Below are 19,033 nucleotides of genomic sequence, written 5' to 3' on the forward strand. Positions count from 1 at the left end.
TTGGACATGATGATCTTTATTATTATTTTAAAAGATAAAATAATAAATTTTATTTAAATAAACTGTTTTGAAACGTTGGTATAAATAATTTCTTGAAAGAAAGTAAAATCTATAAAAACATTTAATTATAAAACAAATATAATAATCTGATGAAAATTTCATGTACCCCATATGATAAGTTACAAAATTTGGATCTTACCTTTCACCGCATTCCCAGAAAAGAGATTGCATACAAAGTATCATACAAAGTATCAGACAGCCAAATCACTTTTCCTAAAGTTCCAATAATCAACAATATTACATTTTTAATGGAAAATGGTACTTAAACAACATTTTTTTACAATATCTAAATATCATTTATATGTCATTCTGTGATTGGTTCATGGTAATGTTTATAGTCGTAGAGTAATTTTGGACCAATCACAAAATAACAATATAAATAATATTCAAATGTTGTAAAGAAAACATATTCTCTAAATATTATTATCCTTTTTTTATAAACCTTCTATCTTTAGTTTTTCTGCATCAAACAAAACGACACTCAGTGTTTCTCTTTAATTGCTACATTTTTTTTCTTTAATGTAAACATTTTAACTATTATTACTTCCTACAAATACAAGTGTGTATTATTTTCGAACATATTATTGATTTTTTTTAATTTATATTTATATTTTCTTAAATAACAGATAATTTGAGACAAAAAAAAAATTCAAAGAAGTGACAAATCAATGGACAAAGGCAATATCATCATTTAGATTTATAATGAGAAATAAAGCAATAAAGATTGTTGTCTCAATGTAGAATTCAGAAAAGTGTGCAACTTTTAACCTTTTAAAAATATTTAAATTTTAGCCTATATATCATGTAAATGGTGACTTTTTATTTTTATATAATTAAAACTTATAATAAAAAAATCAATATGTAAATTATCTTCTAATTCATATTTTTAGTAAATAAAACTATTTTAATATATTATATTTGTTATTTATAATAACCAGTTTAAATTGTAACAATATACATACAATTTTGATAAAAAGAACTAAGTCTTAAATTGTAGGGTTAAATATGTTTTTCGTTTCTCAACTATTGGCCGTTTTTGCGTTTAGTCTCTCTTTCAAAGTATGGTACAATTTAGTCCTTCAACTTTAGAAAACTATGGTTTTAGTCTTTTTTACCAAATTTTTTTAACTTTATTTGCGTTTGAAACAGCAAATAAAGTTAAAAAAATTTGGTAAAAAGGACTAATACCAGAGTTTTCTAAAATTGAAGGACTAAATTGTACCATACTTTGAAAGAGGGACTAAACACAAAAACGACCAATAGTTGGAGGACGAAAAACATATTTAACCCTAAATTGTATGTTTTAACTCTCTCTCCATTATTTTTATTTTATATTTATTTTTTATGCTTAATTAATTTATTATTTTTATTTATATTTTGAATTTAATTTATATTTCTTCTATTATAAATAAAATATCTATACGTATATTTAATATAAGAATTATTTCATAGATAATTTTATATATATATATATATATATATATATATATATATATATATATATATATATATATATATATATATATATTCTCCTTATTTCAACTCAAATTAAGTATTAATGATATTGAGTTTTTTTCTTATGAAATTATTAAATATCATTAAATGGCATTGAATAACCAATTTGATTAAAAGTTAAGCTATTGATATTTTAAAAAATTTGAAATTTAATTTAAAATTTTCATTTGAAATGATTGAAAGTTAAGCTATTTTATTTTAGCTAAGTTGTAAGATATACACTAACTTTTTAAAACAAAATATAAAAATGTGTATATTTAAGTTTTAATTTATCAGTATTTGTATGTTTTAGTCTTTATTTTAACTCAAACTAAATATAAATATTAATTGATTGGTTATTTAACCACGTCTTCTCCTATGAACCTTTCTAGATACTTAAAAGAGTAATTCTACTTTATTCTTAAAATAATACATTGTTAAAATAAATCTTATTACTCCCTTATGAGTTGTTTAACCTTTATTTTTTTAACTTTTCAAAGGCCAAAACTTACATTATATTTTCTCTACTTTTTAAATCTCTTAATTCTACGAAAAAATATTTTTTTTCTTATATGTCTCCTTAAAATTTCAATAATATTATTATTTTTATATCTCTTCGGTTTTTATAATAGTTTTAAAATAATTTATATAAGTATCAATATGAATTAAAAATAAATTAATTTTTAATATTTTAATAAGTGTAATTTTTTATTTATAAATTATTTTTTATTTTATTCTTCATTTTATTTATAATACAGAAAACAAAATAAGTGTTGTTCAAATTATAAAGAAATATACAAAAGATAATTATTTCTTTTCAGAATCGATACAAATTATTTTTTCCAGAAAATACCAAACTTGGAGAACATAAAACAAAGGAGTAATTTTGACATGAAATTAATAACATTTATGTTTCTTGATGAAGACAATAACTGCCATTTAATATCATTTAATATTTTAATTGAATATGGTCTTCACGTAATTGAATAATGCTATAAAGTGTAGGAACTCTATTCATTAATATTTTGATCGAACACAGCTACTACATAACAGCTAAATTTGTAAAGACTTCATTAATTGATGTTTAATTATGAGACAGACAAGCAGAGCATGAATGAATGAAGGAATAATAAAGAGAGAAAAAGTGGAAATTTAAGGAAATTCCAGCTGGTTGCTTCAGATGTTCTGTCTGTTTTTTATCTTCTCCTTCATTTCCCACCTCCCATGATTTCTCCCACTCAGTAAAATCCGAAGGACAAACCAAAAAACAGCAACAAAACTTTCATTTCTTGTCATTTTTGCTTACTCTTTCCGATTGGCATTTGCTTCTGTTGATGGGTCACACCCTCTTCTTCTTTCTGGTAAAGTTGTTTTCTTTTTCTTTTTATCGTTCCAGTTACCCGGGCTTTGCTTCCCCATGTTGTTAAAATCAGATTAGGGGTGCATTGCACTGATATTCATGAACATGGTCAATGTGGGATCTGACAGAATTTTGTCCCTGTGTTTCATCTCTTTGCCTGCATTCATGGCTCGTTAGTTGTTTCATCAGCTTTTGCCATTTTTGTTGAAACGTTTGGGACTGTTTCGTGGGACTCACGTGTATACTTTTACTCGTGCTTTGGAATTTTGTAACGTGGATAAAGTTGATGCCATGATAGTGGAAAAAAGTGGGGTTCAAAAGGAGCTTTTGTTAGGGGTAGAAATTTCGGGCTTTCTGTTCCTTTTCTTTGTTTTTATTTTTTCCTAGAAGCAGCTTTTGTGAAAAAATAATGGCGTTTGATTATGGAAACGCTTTCATTTTATTTGTTTTTCAGCATGTAACCAGTTGCGTTTTTATTAAAAATGACATTTTGTTAGGAAGGTTTGGTGTATGTTTCTTATAGGAAATGGTGTTCCTTGAGTAACGTCTGTCATTCAAATTCAGGCTTGGATGATTTGAGATTAAGGAGCAACTACCGGAGTTTCATCTGTTTCGAAAGATGGGGGTGAATTGACTTTGAACTTCTCAGAGGCTCCATCCTAGTTGTAATCTTATGAAGTGGAGCTTCTCTGAGGTACATGTTGAAGTAAGATGATTGAGCAATTCATCAATTTCATTATTCGGCCCCCAAGGTATTACATTTTTCTGTTTGTATTTGGTTTATCATTAATGTATTTGCATTGCAAGTTTGACTAATTCGTAGCCTGTGTTGTCAGCAAGGACTTGTGTTTTCAAGCTGGTAGATTCATCTTTTTATTTTATTGAAGCTCAATCTGCACTGTATTTTTCAACTGAATGCCCCAATCATTTTAGGCAAAGCTATTGAGACAACTTTCACTGCATAATTAAATCGCTGCTGTTTCTGAATTTTTTTCTTGTGTTCAACTACCTAAGTGACCCTGCATCCAATGCTCTGCTCGTGGTTATCTTTTCTGTAGTAAATTGAATTACAGATCAGTGTATCTGATTTGTCAAATATACAGGGCTGAATATGATCCAGATCGATACCTATGGGAAAAGGAATTCACCCTTGCAGGAAGAACATACCAACGGAAGGATTTGGAGGCAAGTATGGACAGTTTTTTTTAGATTCAACTACTATTGTCCACTTTTAGGAGTTAATTTATGATTACAATTTACTGCACATTTTTTATAACTAGATAGATTATCTTCCTTTTTTTCTTATAAACCCTGCAGCTCAAGAATTCCAGAGGTTATACCTTGAAGTGTAGCCATTATCTACCTTCACCTTTGCCTGAAGATATTTCTCTTCCTTGTGTTGTATATTGCCATGGAAATAGGTTAGTCAACTTTTAGGAATACTACTATCACTGCAATAACCATGAAGACAATTTTTTAACATTTTTTTTTTTCAGAATGACACGCTCACTCAATTCTATTTTTATATGTATGTACATGTATAATGATACAGTGGATGTAGGGCTGATGCCAATGAAGCTGCTGTTAATCTTCTTCCATCAAATATTACTGTTTTTACTCTTGACTTCTCGGGGTCAGGCTTATCTGATGGAGACCATGTTAGCCTTGGTTGGCATGAAGTAAGTTTACCTATGTATTTATTTCTTTAATTAGTTTCCAAAATTATATGTTTATCTGACTTAGTTTTCTCTTGAGTATCTTAAAATTTTATCTTTCAGGAAATTAACAATGCAACACATGTATACACTTGCATCAGGTGTATGCTTATCTGTGTAATTTTCCTGCAATGTTTTCTGAGTTTAATGTTTTTCGTGACAGAAAGACGATCTCAAGATAGCGGTGTCATATTTAAGAAGCAACAAGCAAGTATCTCGTATCGGTCTTTGGGGACGATCAATGGGTGCTGTTACTAGGTATTACTACTTCCAATCAGCTTTTTTGATTTTTTATGCAGTAGTAATTTCTTTCTATGTTCTAATATTACATGGTAATTGAACATAAATCAAAAAGAGGCCTTTCAAGAAAGTCTAAACTTTAGAACTAAATACTGGGTTTTCAAGTTTGTGTAATTATAAGCCTCATATATGAGAATCTCTGTTGTAATCTACTTTTCACTATGCTTTGGTGTGGTGTAGCCTTCTTTATGGAGCTGAAGACCCTTCTATTGCTGGGATGGTGTTGGATAGTGCCTTTTCAAACCTGTATGGTCTGATGCTAGAGCTCGCTGATGTCTATAAAATTCGACTTCCAAAGTTCACTGTACACATTCTCTCTCCTTCCTTCCTTATTGTGTGCATACGTAGTACTTTAGATTCTATCTTCTTCTTGGATTTAAAATAGAAAAAGAGGATCTTCGTTTGGTTACCTTTTGGAACGATATGATACGAACCTATGAATTGTAGTAGTTCATGGTATCTGCCACATGTGTGCATCATCGATATAATTTTTTTCTGGTTGTAAAAGATTTGACTATTGCATTGCGACAAATCATCTCAAATGTTGTTTAGTTGTGTTTCTTCGGGAAGAAATTTGAGGCTGTAATTGTAATCTTCTATTTAATTTAAGAACAATTTGTCACTTACGTTTGTCAAGAACAAAGAATTGAAATAAGAAATGAAAGAAGGTTTTTATTAAATAGGATAAAAATAACAATGAATAGGAGAAAATTCTCCCTATGGGCTTCTGTTTCACACAGAGCAAGTGCTCAATTCACAGCAAATGAACAGTACCTTTATCAATTTCAACCTTGAGCACAAGGTTGATTTTTAGAAGGGGCAGTATTGTTTGGACTAGGAGAAAGAGGGAGTTAGTTACATATAGGATATTGATCTGTTAGTTACTGATTAGTTGATCAAATAATTAATATAGATATCCATGTCCCTCTGTCTTTCATTTTGGAGACTACATGTCTCACATTATCCGTGTCCAGTGTCCACGTCGGTATCCATGCTGCATATTTGCCTTCTTCTGCTGAATTATTCTCATATAAATACTATTTCACTACATGCTGTCAATCTGACTTTCAGCCCACTATATCTGCTAAACTGCCATATATTCATTTCAGCATATTATCCTAATTAAGATAATAGAATAACAGCTACAAATACAAGTAAATGCACAATCCCATGTAGTTTGCTTTTGGTCCATTAATTCTATTCACACTTAAATAAATGGGCTATAAATTTGAATTGTGTTCTGGAATGTAATATTCTGAGCATTTCTAATTTTGACTAAGTCTAAGATTTTTGCTAATTTTTTCCACAATTAGGTTAAAATGGCTGTACAATACATGCGGCGGGTTATTGAGAAGAAGGCAAAATTTGATATCATGGACCTGAACTGTTTGCAGGTATGGATTCATTCTACAATTTTTTCTTGACCTGGTCCACTATAGAAATTGTAGAATTATTCATGTAAACTTAATTTATCATGTATGTTTTCACCTCTGAATCCTCCTCTTCTATTTATTGGTAACAAGAGAGATATTGTTATAATAAATTTTAACCATTTATTGTGTTTTACTACTTACTACCATTGAAATAAAAATCAACTAAAACTGTGAAAGAAGAACGGGGTACATGGAGGCCTATCCTACTTTCACCTTGAAATCTTACATGTTTGGATTCACTCAATTATTAGGGAGAACTGGCAACTTTTTTTATTCTCCAACGAATTTTTTATTGTAAATTATGTTGAACACGAACTATTTGACACATAATTATAGTATAATGATAGCATTATTTTTTTTTGGCTAAACAGATAGTTTAGTCACTTCCTTTCATGACTATCTTAATGCTTTAAAAGCTTACAGGTTGCACCGAAGACATTCATTCCTGTTTTATTTGGACATGGTAATGATGACCAATTCGTTCAGCCTCACCATTCTGATCTCATCTCTGAATTATATGCGGTATTCCTTCAAGCCATCAGGCTAATGCTTTTAAAAGAAATATACTATTTTGCACTCTTTTCAACAAACAATATATATAAGTTGGTCTCTAAATTTGTAGGGAGACAAAAATATCATAAAATTTGATGGTGATCATAACTCCTCTAGACCACAGTTCTTTTTTGACTCAATTTCCATTTTCTTCTACAATGTCCTCCGCCCACCTCACATTCCCAAATCTCGCAAGCTTTACGGATATCTTGATGTAGGGGATTTGAAGATCGGTTCTGCTGTGAATGAGGTAATTAGCACTTGACAGAAATAGAGTCTACAAGAAATGTACATGAAATTATACTTTGTGCCAAGAATGTAATTTGTGAACTCAAACAATGATACATCAGCAAACTTCTGTAGTAAGTGCCTGCAGCCAGTAAAATTTGAGGTGTCAACTCCCAATTCACCTTTTGAAAATATTAGAAGGAAATGTTACTGTATAAATATATATGCTCACTCAATTCAGTTTTGTTATATGTTTTATTTGAATAACGAAAGACTAATTTTCTCTTGCTTTCATTCAGAGCTTATTATTTGGGATAATCTCTAGTTTACAGTCTGCAACTATTGATGCTGCAAGTTCATCTTCCGCTCCTAGAGAGCATACTCCAAAAGTTGCTCCTAGAGCTGCTCCTGTACGATAGTCCCTTCCATTTGTCTCTGTAATTTTGAGTAAAAATCTTTGTGCTGTTAATTCATTAATTGCTTTCAATGCAGGACTCCATGATCAGAGAGCAACTAATGCATGGAAATTATGAACCTGCAGATATGAAGGTGATTTTGTCAAGGACCCTCTCTGAATTAATAAATTATTCAGGGATTTTTTACATCTAGATCCACTATTTCCATCTAAAGCGGATTTGTTTACTTTTTTTTTTTTTTGTTATAATAATTTTCTGTCCATTGCATTAGTGGTCTTAAAATGCCTTTGTAGATCTTGACTCATTTTTATTTTGTTTTGAAATGGACTTTTAATGATTCAACAGGATGAGCCAAATGACTTGACTGAAGATTATTACTCATACACCAGCTCAACTCGAGAAAGCTTGGGCAGATGTTCTTCTATAGTATTCAGCGATGAAGAATCTTGTCCAGATTACAGGGATGATGATAATGGTTCTGAGGTCTGTCTCCGATACAAATACACAAATGCAAATGAACATAATATTTGATCTAATTATTAGTTGAGGATATATATTATTTGGAAGTGATGTGAGAAACTTAGGTGATAGTAACTTTTCTGCTCAAGCCGTGGTTGAATAAACTTTTGCATAGACATACAGAAAGCAGTATAAAAAAAAAAGTTATGGGAAAACAAAATAAGAATATAAAGTAAATCGAACTTCTTTCATTCTAAAATCAACTTAATGTCTTAACTTCTATGAAGTTCCATTATCTTACTGCTCCAAAAGTTGAGGTGCATAAGTTGATTTTAACTTGTAAGACAATATCAGTTTGCATTTTCACTTTGTGAACAAGTTTATGGAAGCAGGGCTTTGTAGTAGACTATTTGGGATGGTTGTAATGTGCTTCACGTGTCTAATAATATTGAAACACTCTTGAAGGTATTTGCAACACCCCTTGGAAGCCTGAGAGAAATATCTGCAGACCCTAAAGAAGAGGAAAAGGGCCAGAAAAAGAAGAAGAAGAAAGCTGAAAGATTCACAAAGAAGCACAAGTCTGACAGATTTCAGAAGTGGGAGTCCCTCAGTCGAAAGCTACGACTTTGCATTCTGAAGGGATCTGCCAATCGGAGACCAAAGCCCTCATGACATGTCTTGACTACTATGTGTTACATATTTAGCTAACTACATGTTTTCATAAGATCAATGTAAGACACTGCTATATTTAGGCACTTCATGAAACTCAACTTGTTTGTAGGTTAACTAGTTGATTGACTCAATTCTCATTAGGGAAATGATTCAACATGTATTTTTGTGCGAAATGTTGGCTTCTCTTTCTGGCTCATCTTTCACTACTTGTTTACTTTTGCAGGAATTTTACTTGTTTGTCATTCTCACCTTATTGTTTAGAGTAGCAGTATCTACATTGGGGGCTTAATGTGCTTTTTATGTGATGTTGCAGGAATATCAATTCTGCCTTAACTATATTTTTATCATAGCATGAATTTTACTTGTTTGTCATTTAAATCTTATTGGCTGAACATCCATTTTTGTCTTTGAAAGATATAAACGGTGACAGGTAGATTTCTGAAAGAATTTTTGTAAAATTTAAGTTTTTATAGTTTTGAATTGTTGGACACACTAATTCTTCTGTTTGGGTCGTAAAAGATGTCTGCTAAGTGCTAAAGTTTCAATTTTTTTACTAGTTGGTGTTTAACCCTCTTATCCAGGTCAATGCCTGCCAAGGTTTGAAAATAAACCTTTCCTTTGTGCTTCTTAATCTTCCTCCTATGCAGACAAACACTGCTGCTTCGTCTCTTCAATTTCTTCCAGTTTTCCAATGGCTACTCATTAATCTCTTCATTCCTTCCATGGTAAAATAAGAGGATCTGGAAGCAGAAGGATCGGATCTACAGAGAAGAAGAAAAAGAAAAAGAAAGAGTTTATCAAGTTGACCACTAGGAAATTTTAGCAACATATTCTCAAATATGATAATCATGTTTACTAGTAGTCAAAATTCTGATTAAAATTACTGAATAAAAATAAAAATAAAAATCTATACTATATTTCGATTCCTGATAAATTCCAACAAATAATATAAAATATTTTTAAAAACGTTAGAAAATATTATTATAATTGATATGTTAAATTGTGTCTACTCAACCTATTGGGTTAGCACAATAAGAATTGGCCCATTAGAGTTTAAAAATGTTAATTTAAAATTACTTAATTATTTAACATGTAAAAAATGTATTAATTTTAATTAAAATATTTAAAATTAAACACTGTTTAAAATAAACAAGTAGTTCGTGTAAAAGTAATATTCAAAGAAAACTTATAATTTACACAATTTTATGATAATTTTGTGGTCATAATACATGTAGATATAGTTCTTTAAGAATTATGATAATACATGCCCTTTTAAATTTAGTCATTGAACTTAATTACTTACTCTTATTTTTATTCTGAATCTTTTTTCAAGTTTTTAATTAAATATTACATCAATATAAATTGTAAGTCATATTTTTATTTTTTTTTCTTTATTTTTTTTCATTCCTTTCACGTGGTTTATGGTTTATCTTAACTTTTTGTTTTTTTTATCTTTATATCAATTTCAATATTTTAAATTTAATACTTATAATGTTAAGATGTGTTGAGTCTTACCTTCAAAGTTTATTATGAAGTTTGAGTAAATATTTTACATTTTCATTGATTTGATTAATTTAATAAAATGAATATATAAGGTCGAATGATATGATACTACTTATTTATTGTATTTATGAAAGAACCATATTTTGTTCTGTAAAAACAAATCTGAAAATGTTATAGTAGATTTTATAGCTGTATATCGTGTGTATAAATAACAAAACTACATATATTTGATCATATAATCATTAAACTAATTTTTGAATGCTTAAATGATTAACTAAATTTCATAAACCACTAATCAAATTAAAAAGTATATTTTAAAGCTTTGATCTTATAAGAATTTAAATTTTGAATGGAAGTTTAATATAAAAATGTATAATATGAAAATTAAGGTGAATCATATTATAAGATAAAAATGCCTTTGTAAGTATTTTATTTATGATGGAAGATTTAATTGAAAATGTAAAACTACTTTCTAATATTATGGTAAGACGTAAGTGATCAAGTTTAAACACTTAATTGAAGATGAAAGATTATAATATCATAATGTTTTGAAAAATAATAAAAATAAAACAGTTTTGATTTTGGAGTGTATAGCATCAATTATCACCCATTCGTCTTATTACCATAATGTTTAGAAGAGAATGCTGTGTTATTACAATATAGTCTTATTAACATTTTCTCTTGAAATAGTACATCTGCAAGAATTACAGTGCACAATTAACATACTTAAACACAGCTTAATACAGTGATTAGCACAATCAATCACCCCACCATAATCTTCTTATAAATTACCATGGATGATAATATTTTTTCTATTAACCCAATTCAAATTAGTTCTCTAAAATAATTGAAGGCTGGATGCTTAGTCAAGTACTGAACATTTGAACTGAAAACTAAGAACCTTGGAAATCTATGATGATCAGATCCTCTCGTCTATTAAGAAATACATATAAAACAGAAACTAAGCTTAGAAAGAAGATAGAATGAGTCCTAGAACACAACCTACACATTACACCAAATCACAGATTACTGCCACCAACCTTATCCAATTCCTCACCACTTCTGGTAGACATACCCAATGAAGGATCAAATTGCTCTTGGCCAAGAAAAACAGTGCTAGGATGTTGGTATTGTGACATGCTTGACTCCAGTATCTGAAGTGGAAGAACCATGTCTGGCTTTGAATACGATCCGTCCATGTTTAGCCGTTGCTTCTTGGTTGATCTCTCCCCTTTAGGGCTGTCAGCAGGGGAACCAACATGGCAACCAGAATCTGGAGTCAATGGTTCATGGTGTGATGAAAAAGATTCCATTGAAAGACTCTTTGCTGGGACACGGTCTTTGGCAGCCTTTTCCGGGTCGGGGGTAGACGGGTCGGTCTTATTATCCGGTTCTTGGCACACGTCCCCTGGAACCACAGCCACAACCCCAGTGTCAGGTGCCTCTGAAAGAACCCCACTGAGCCGCTGTTGTTCTTCGATTATCTTTTTCAGGTATTTACCCTGGGCTTCTATCCGCAATTGTAGCTGTCTCTGCACCTGTTTCACATCAAAATACAAAATTACTAGCTTGGCATCTTAATTACAAATAATTAATTAGTCTGTTTATTCTGTCTTCACTTTGTTCAAAAAATTATAAAGGTAAATTTTAGAACAACAAAAAAACAAATTTTAAACTCCATTTTCGTATAGTGCAGTACAGCTTGAGCCACATATGTCTCGATGTTTCATCATGAGACATACATTCAGTTTGAATGGTACAACCAAGAACTAAGTTATCATATAACTAATGTGTGTAACTGGCATAAATCCATAGAGAAATCAATACCACCAATACCTCTCACATGATAACGTGAAATAGAAATCATAAAATACAATAAGTTAATACTGTGAAGTCATAAGATCAGCCAAAATAGGAAAATATACCTCCAATTGTTCATGTAGCCGCTTCTGCACCTCCATTTGAAGCTTTAGTGCTTCAGTAATCTGCATCCCACTGCAGACAGATAAGCCCACAAGTAAATTATTAATCTCTTATTATACCACCAATCATCAAACAATCAAGAGCTGTTGGTTAAAGAGTTACATTATACATTAATATTTATAAGGCATTGAATACAGAAAAACAGATAAACTTTGTGTTTAACACTAGCAAATTTCATTGGGATGTGAAAGTACTGGTCACGGTTAAAGCCTAGCAAAATGTGCTCTAGTGACCCAAATAATTTTCTTTTTTAATTATACACCACCACCAACTCGTAGAAGTATAAAATCCCAAACGTGAGGGGGGAATAAGAAGCAGCAATACTCACGATGAACCATCGAGATTGGAAAGCACATCCCCAGTTTCTTTCTTGTCAGCCTTTTTCCCTTCTATCAACAAATTTAGAAGTTATCATACCAATCAAAACTAAAGGAGAAACCAGAGTAAAATGAATGCTTAATTGACTAGAAGTAACAAAGAAAAAAAGCCTTCAACGTCATTTACGCAAATAGTTTAAATTACAGAAGTCAGATAGACATACCATCAGATGAGGAATCCGGTAAATATTTTGCTAGTCGGTACTTCTGTAAGAAACAGGGAAGAAAATGAAAAACCAATATTTACATATAATAATGGACATCAAGTTAAGAGGCCCTTTAAGTGCACATTACTTGTAAATGGCTTTTGACATGGTAAATGGTCAATCCTTGTACACCCATAACTCTAAGGACACCTTTGGGTGTGGCACCTAGAAAAAAGAACAGTTAAATTTATAACATTTTTATAAGCTCGAAATACTCCTTAGCTAACAATGGGATATCTAACCAGCATAAGTATAAAATATAAAATTGATGAGAAGTAGATGCATTTATTTTATTACCCGCTACACAACCTAGCCTTCTCATTTTACGGACTAAAGTTGCGTTTTAAGTTTGAGATAGCAGAAAAAAACAACTTTCAGATCCCACTTAAGCAAAAATAGAGGAAGAAATACTCACGATCTGGCCCACCAAGTTGAGCCACAGCATCAACGAAGCGCTCGTGTAATTCATGTGTCCACCGTAGTCGTTGTTTTGAGGTAAGATTAGAGTTGTTGCTATGACTATTTCCTCCATTGCCAGGATCCATTGCGCTGCCACCACAATCTATGTGCTGACCATGAACTAATGAACTACCTCCAACTAAACTTGCACTAGGAACATTCTTTGGATGATACATTTGTCATTTATCTGACAGCAAACAAATAAAAGTGAATATAATGTAATATGGAAATTGAATCACCGTCAACTTGACAGCATATTGGAAGAGGTCTGTAAAAAACAGATGGAAGAATCGGACATGCAGGCGGGCAGACACATAAATCTACTGATTCTACAAGAAAAGAGCAACCTTTTAAATTTTCTCAGTTCATAGTGTATACATTCCTTAAAGTATTACAAAATTAGCATGTTCTGTCCCAATTCCTAATGTGAATCAATTCAATTCATGATTTGGTTCTATCGTGAACACACATTACGTAAGTCTCCCTCAATCAACTTTTCCGATTGTCATTAACAAAATTTACACAGTGGAACTTTTAAAACTCTGAACACAAACCTTAAAAATAATCCCTGACATCCAATGGACCATTACATCAAAGTTGAATAGAATTTTCATTCATTTTATTGCAAAAGTCTTCTTCACCTAAAGCCTCTCGATTTCTTTATTCAGGTGAGTTCCCAGGAAAAAACTCGAGCCTCATGGAAAGGCACACTGTTTCCTTGTCTACAGCACATAAAGACAAGTGATTCTTAGCCTAAAGTCATCTGATAACCAGGCAAAATTCTGCAGTGCTTGTACTTGATGAAAGCACTCCATAGAAACACAAATCCAATGAACTTATGAGTTTTAGCCTTTATAAATTTATAAACTGTATCCTTCAAATATAATCTAATTCTAATAAAACTAAATCATCAGCTTCAGTTTTGCAGAATAAATATCTATACTGCTTGAAACGAAGAGCACATCAGAAAAAAAATAAACCATCAAAATTTAAGGTGATCCTTCTTTCCCTAACATAGGTTAAACCCACCCAGAATGCTCGAGATGAAAAGCCTAGCACCCCATCCAACAAGGCTGATTTTTGCAGATACTAGGAAATTGAAAGAGACGTCATTCTTTTTTGTATAGCGCTAAAAAATCACTATCATAATTGCTGCTTGCAAAATAATTCATTAATCAGATGCAACCTAATAACATCAGCAAATTGGGACCCAGAGCTAAAAGTTGACTTATTTTCATCATGCTGACACCTTTGAATATCAATTAGCATCAACAAAATCGATGATTAGAAACATTACACATGGAATAGAACACCCCCAGGATTCTCACCATAGCTGAAACAATTGTACCAAACCAACCAACCAACATTAAAAAACACAAACCTACTCCTAGTAACTGGGGTTCTGGCCCTACATGAAGAAGAAACCCACAACTCTCAAATGAAAAAACTGCAAATTTTACACCTTCCAGACCAACTCTTGTAAATGTTCTATTTCCCAGCACCAAGCCCAAAACTTCAAAAGTGGGGCAATACAAAAATCAAAGTAAAAAAATGTAAAACGCGAACTTGAAGCCAAGTTATGGATAATTGCACCATTAAGATGAAGCAAAAACCAAAGAAACCTAAAGGGTCACCAAAAATGATAAAAACAAAAAACACAAATGAAAGAAACCACAGAAGCACAATCCTGAGTGACAGATGCAGAGAGAAAGAGAGAGACGGAGAGAATACAAAGCTTGACTGAAAACTGAAATCGATAGAAGGAATAAAAGGGGGAAGAGAAATACATACTCAGATCTACAAAATCCAACGCATACAAATTTTCTCCCCACTCCAATTTCGGAGCTGAGGAGTGCTGTGCTCTGTGTTTTTCTCTCTCTCTCTCTCTCTCTCTCTTCGTTTCTCTCTCTTCAAACACAGTGATGCCCTCCAATGAAATTAATCGTTTTTTAGGGGATTGCTATAGTAAATTATTAATCTTCTTATTATAATTATTAATTAAAAGAATTAAAAAAATGGAAAACAAAACAAAAACTAAGATTAATGCCACGCGTTTTCTTTCTCACTTCACGCAATACTATTGATAGAAATAGTTTAATTACGATACAGTTTTCAAACTCTCAAATTCTGTGATATAATTAAGAGTTATTAACTTTCAAGTAATCATTCAAAACCCACTTTTTACATTATCCTATTATCACTTAATGATAAATATATGGTCATGTTAAACCTTTTATAGTAATTATTTTAAAGTTTATATTAAAAACATTTTTTATTAATTGATAATATGAAATCATTTATACTGCCGTCTATTAAACTTTATTTAATAATATTTAACAATTAAACTCAAATTCCTAGTTTATATGTTTCATAAAAATACGATTCAAGAGAAATAAATTCTTAAAGTTCATTCCTTAATAATAATGCATTAAAAAAACAATATTTATTAATAAATAAAAGTGATCCTTTAATGGCATGAAAAAAATATTATATAAACTTTTGAAACATACAAATTTTCAATTTGGTACTTTTAACTTAGAGATTAGTTTAACGAACCCAATATTTATTTTCAGTAGTACTTTTTGCTATTTTTTATTTTTCTAAAATAATTTCGTATTTTGAAAATTAATAAAATTAAATTAGACTTTGACCGTTGAACCTGCCAAAATTCCTTCGTTCTTCAATTAGTCTATTCATTTTCTGGTTTTTGTCCACCTTTGACTTTATGCCATTCTCACTGCTATTACTGGTCACTTGATAAATTAGAAACATTTTGGATTTTTTTTAAAAAAATAATTTTAATTTAATTAATTTATAATCAAATTTTATTTTACTCATGTATGATTGGTCTACTAATCTTATATTAGGAAATATAACTGAGTTTTTTTTCCCTCTTTTCTTTCTTTTTGATTTAAACCAATGGGAAACTGCTGGTTTTAAGAGACTTCTAATATATTTTATTTATTTATTTATGAGTTTATTAACAATTTGATCACTCTAATCAACTAAACTTTATCTTTTATTCCCTATACTTAAAATTTGTTTATTTAACTTCTTATATATATAATTTATTTCATGTTATTAGTGTTTTTAAATTTCAATCACAATCAAAAGTAACATGTATGAGATGATTTATTGAGTTACTAGTGTTTGATATAATAATCAGTTGAAATATTTGTTAAATATAAGATCATCTATATGAATATAATTAGGAGATATTTTTATCAAATTTAATTCTACTACTATGATATATTTTGAGTGCTTATGATTTTTCATTTTAATTGTTTTTAGATTAATTTTGTTTAATATTTATAGATATTTTAACTTTTATTTATTTATCCACTCTACTATTAATTTTACATCACATTGTTAAAAAGAAAATACGTTAACATATACTTATGCCAATGTCATAATTTTATTATATTAATTAATATAGTAGCTAAAATATCTTGAAATATAATGTTAAATGGGATAAAAATTTATAAACGATATAAATAATATAATGGTTAAAGGATAAAAAATAAGCATATAAAAAATAAGAAATTTTAATAAATATTTTAAAGATAAAAAAGGGAACAAACTGTAAAACTAGTGTTATATATATATATATATATATTATATATATAAACAGTGTATCGTATTAGAAACTATGTAACAAACTAAAAGTGCTTGCCCTAAAAAGACAGCAACATTTGATATTATCTATTTTATCATTTTATGTAATAGTTGTTCTTTTAATTGCACTTTTAAAGGTTTTATGAAAGACCAAAAAATCAAAATGCTCTTCACTGAAAATATAATTAAAGTTAAATAGAAATATCCACACATTATAATTTTAATATATTTTTTCAATCATGAATCTACTCAATATTTTCTTAATTAATGCAACTTTTTATGATTATTTAAAACTAGGAAAATAACAATACAAATATAACAAGACTAATAATCATGTGTTAGAGCATTTTAGGTGGTTCTCCTTCTCTTTTCCCACATCAATGCTTATTCTTTTATTAATTATTTCAAATGTCACCTATTTCTACCAATAATTTCTTACTAAATAGCACTTATCTCAAAACTATATTTTAACTCTCTTTCTATAAACACTTTTACTTTTCAAGAAAAATTATCTAAAAAAACTCAATAATAAATAAATATAAGTTAAATCTATATAAGATATAGATACTATCTTAAATTCAAAATCTTAAAAATAAAAATTTTATAACTATTTTTTTTTTTATTTTTATCTATTATGAAACTTAAATTTACACTTAATATTTTTTTGGGTTAAATATGTTTTTAGTCCCTATACTTTGGGGTGATTTTGGTTTTAGTCCCTCTGTCAAACTAAGGTACAATTTAGTCCTTCAACTTTAGAAAACTCTGGTTTTAGTCCTTTTTATCAAATTTTTTAAACTTTATTTGCTGTTTCAAGCACGTTTCATTGTAGCATTTGGATTGTTTACACTATTTGACACATTTTTGCTTCAATGTTAATTGAGAAACGCGTTTGAAAAAACAAATAAAGTTAAAAAAAATTTGTAAAAAGGACTAAAACCAGAGTTTTCTAAAGTTGAAGGACTAAATTGTATCTTAGTTTGAAAGAGGGACTAAAACCAAAATCGCCCCAAAGTATAGGGACTAAAAACATATTTAACCCTATTTTTTTATCTAATTAATCCTCATGAACACTAATTTTACATCATAAAATCTCCAAAATTAGCTAGAGAAATAAACACAAAATTTAGGTCCAACATAAAGTCTTCAAAATTCGACAAGGCAAAATCAATTCACAGTTTCTAATTCCATTATTGCTAGCTTGTGCCATATGTGTACATTGCAACCAACCATGCAAAACATCCTTATATGAACTTGTTGGAATATATATATGTATATATTAACGTGAATGCATTAACTTTTCTTTATGGTTAAATATAGAGAAATTTAAAGAGAATGAATTGAAGTAAAGACATTAGGAGACGTAAGAACCGAGAAAACAAAAAAGAAAGGGAGGAAATAAGAAGAGAAAAGGATGTGTTAATTTGGTTAAGTTGATAGAGAGAATAGAGAAAAGAAGAAACATACCTGGTAAGACATGGATAATGAAAACAAAGGAACAAGATGGCTAGGTTTGATTTGTGAGTTTTATGAGGGTGTTGTGTTTGGAACTTTGTTTTTTGTTTTGTTTTATTGGGATGATTGGTTAGTGTGAGAAGGTTTGATCCAAGTGGGTGAGGTAGAAGAGTTCTCAAATAATGCAATACTTAATACTGATTGTTGTGAACATGACAGCAACAAGAATCATTGTAATCTGCTAAGATGGAATCTTCCTCGTAATATTCCCTTTTACTTCCTTCTATTATTATTAACATAAACTATCAAACTATTTCAATTTTTAAGCACGGTATATCGTAAATATTTTCAAGAAAACAACTGTGTCAAACAAGACATTGAACTCTCACTCCTCAATAAATATTCTTGTATTATGTCATTGTTGTAAACGGAATTCCACTTAGACGGTCAAAGAGAGGTGGTCTTCATCGATGATATCAACTTTGATGCTATACCTAATCATGCAAACCCAAATCAATAATAACCCTCCACGTGTCTCACAAATCTCTATTTCTTTCTTCATATTATTTTTATATTCTCTTCTCATAGTACTAATCATATAATACCAATAATGTCTTTCTTTATAGTCATCAAAATTTTAATTATCTTTAAAAATCTTAAGTTCTTAAGTAAATTTATTCATCCAACTTAATTATTACTTATATAAATTTTCCATTCTTTGATCGTCCATCGATGTATTCAATATC

At 29.9% G+C, this 19,033-nt stretch overlaps 2 protein-coding genes across 7 annotated transcripts; one reads left to right on the forward strand and one right to left on the reverse strand.

Annotated features, from left to right (window-relative positions):
• The first annotated feature begins 2,631 nt into the window (after nt 1-2,631).
• Nucleotides 2,632-8,883, forward strand: LOC106775106. Of its 3 annotated transcripts, none has more exons than XM_022787067.1 (14): nt 2,632-2,915; nt 3,479-3,666; nt 4,018-4,103; nt 4,232-4,335; nt 4,467-4,593; nt 4,793-4,887; nt 5,110-5,233; nt 6,243-6,323; nt 6,786-6,884; nt 6,985-7,164; nt 7,442-7,552; nt 7,635-7,691; nt 7,904-8,041; nt 8,483-8,883. In XM_022787067.1, the coding sequence occupies exons 3-14, from the start codon at nt 4,026-4,028 to the stop codon at nt 8,687-8,689; spliced, it is 1,401 nt and encodes a 466-aa protein (XP_022642788.1). In that variant the 5' UTR covers nt 2,632-2,915; nt 3,479-3,666; nt 4,018-4,025; the 3' UTR covers nt 8,690-8,883. The 3 variants fall into 3 exon arrangements, with proteins under 3 accessions (XP_022642788.1, XP_014517638.1, XP_022642787.1); XM_014662152.2 differs by having other exon boundaries at nt 4,018-4,099; XM_022787066.1 differs by lacking the exon at nt 2,632-2,915 and having other exon boundaries at nt 2,958-3,666; nt 4,018-4,099.
• A 2,087-nt stretch (nt 8,884-10,970) lies between these two features.
• LOC106775798 (myb family transcription factor PHL7) lies at nt 10,971-15,168 on the reverse strand. 4 transcript variants are annotated; one of them, XM_022787026.1, is made up of 8 exons: nt 15,009-15,168; nt 13,772-13,939; nt 13,174-13,404; nt 12,847-12,923; nt 12,717-12,759; nt 12,504-12,564; nt 12,118-12,187; nt 10,971-11,730 (listed from the first exon to the last, which is right to left on the reverse strand). In XM_022787026.1, exons 3-8 carry the CDS (start codon nt 13,391-13,393, stop codon nt 11,212-11,214), a joined length of 990 nt encoding a protein of 329 aa, XP_022642747.1. In that variant the 5' UTR covers nt 13,394-13,404; nt 13,772-13,939; nt 15,009-15,168; the 3' UTR covers nt 10,971-11,211. The 4 variants fall into 4 exon arrangements, with proteins under 4 accessions (XP_022642747.1, XP_014518482.1, XP_014518481.1 ...); XM_014662996.2 differs by lacking the exon at nt 13,772-13,939 and having other exon boundaries at nt 12,504-12,561; XM_014662995.2 differs by lacking the exon at nt 13,772-13,939 and having other exon boundaries at nt 15,005-15,168.
• Between the last annotated feature and the right edge of the window lie 3,865 nt (nt 15,169-19,033).

This window comes from Vigna radiata, chromosome 10 (genome assembly GCF_000741045.1).
Source record: "Vigna radiata var. radiata cultivar VC1973A chromosome 10, Vradiata_ver6, whole genome shotgun sequence".
NCBI lineage: Eukaryota > Viridiplantae > Streptophyta > Magnoliopsida > Fabales > Fabaceae > Vigna > Vigna radiata.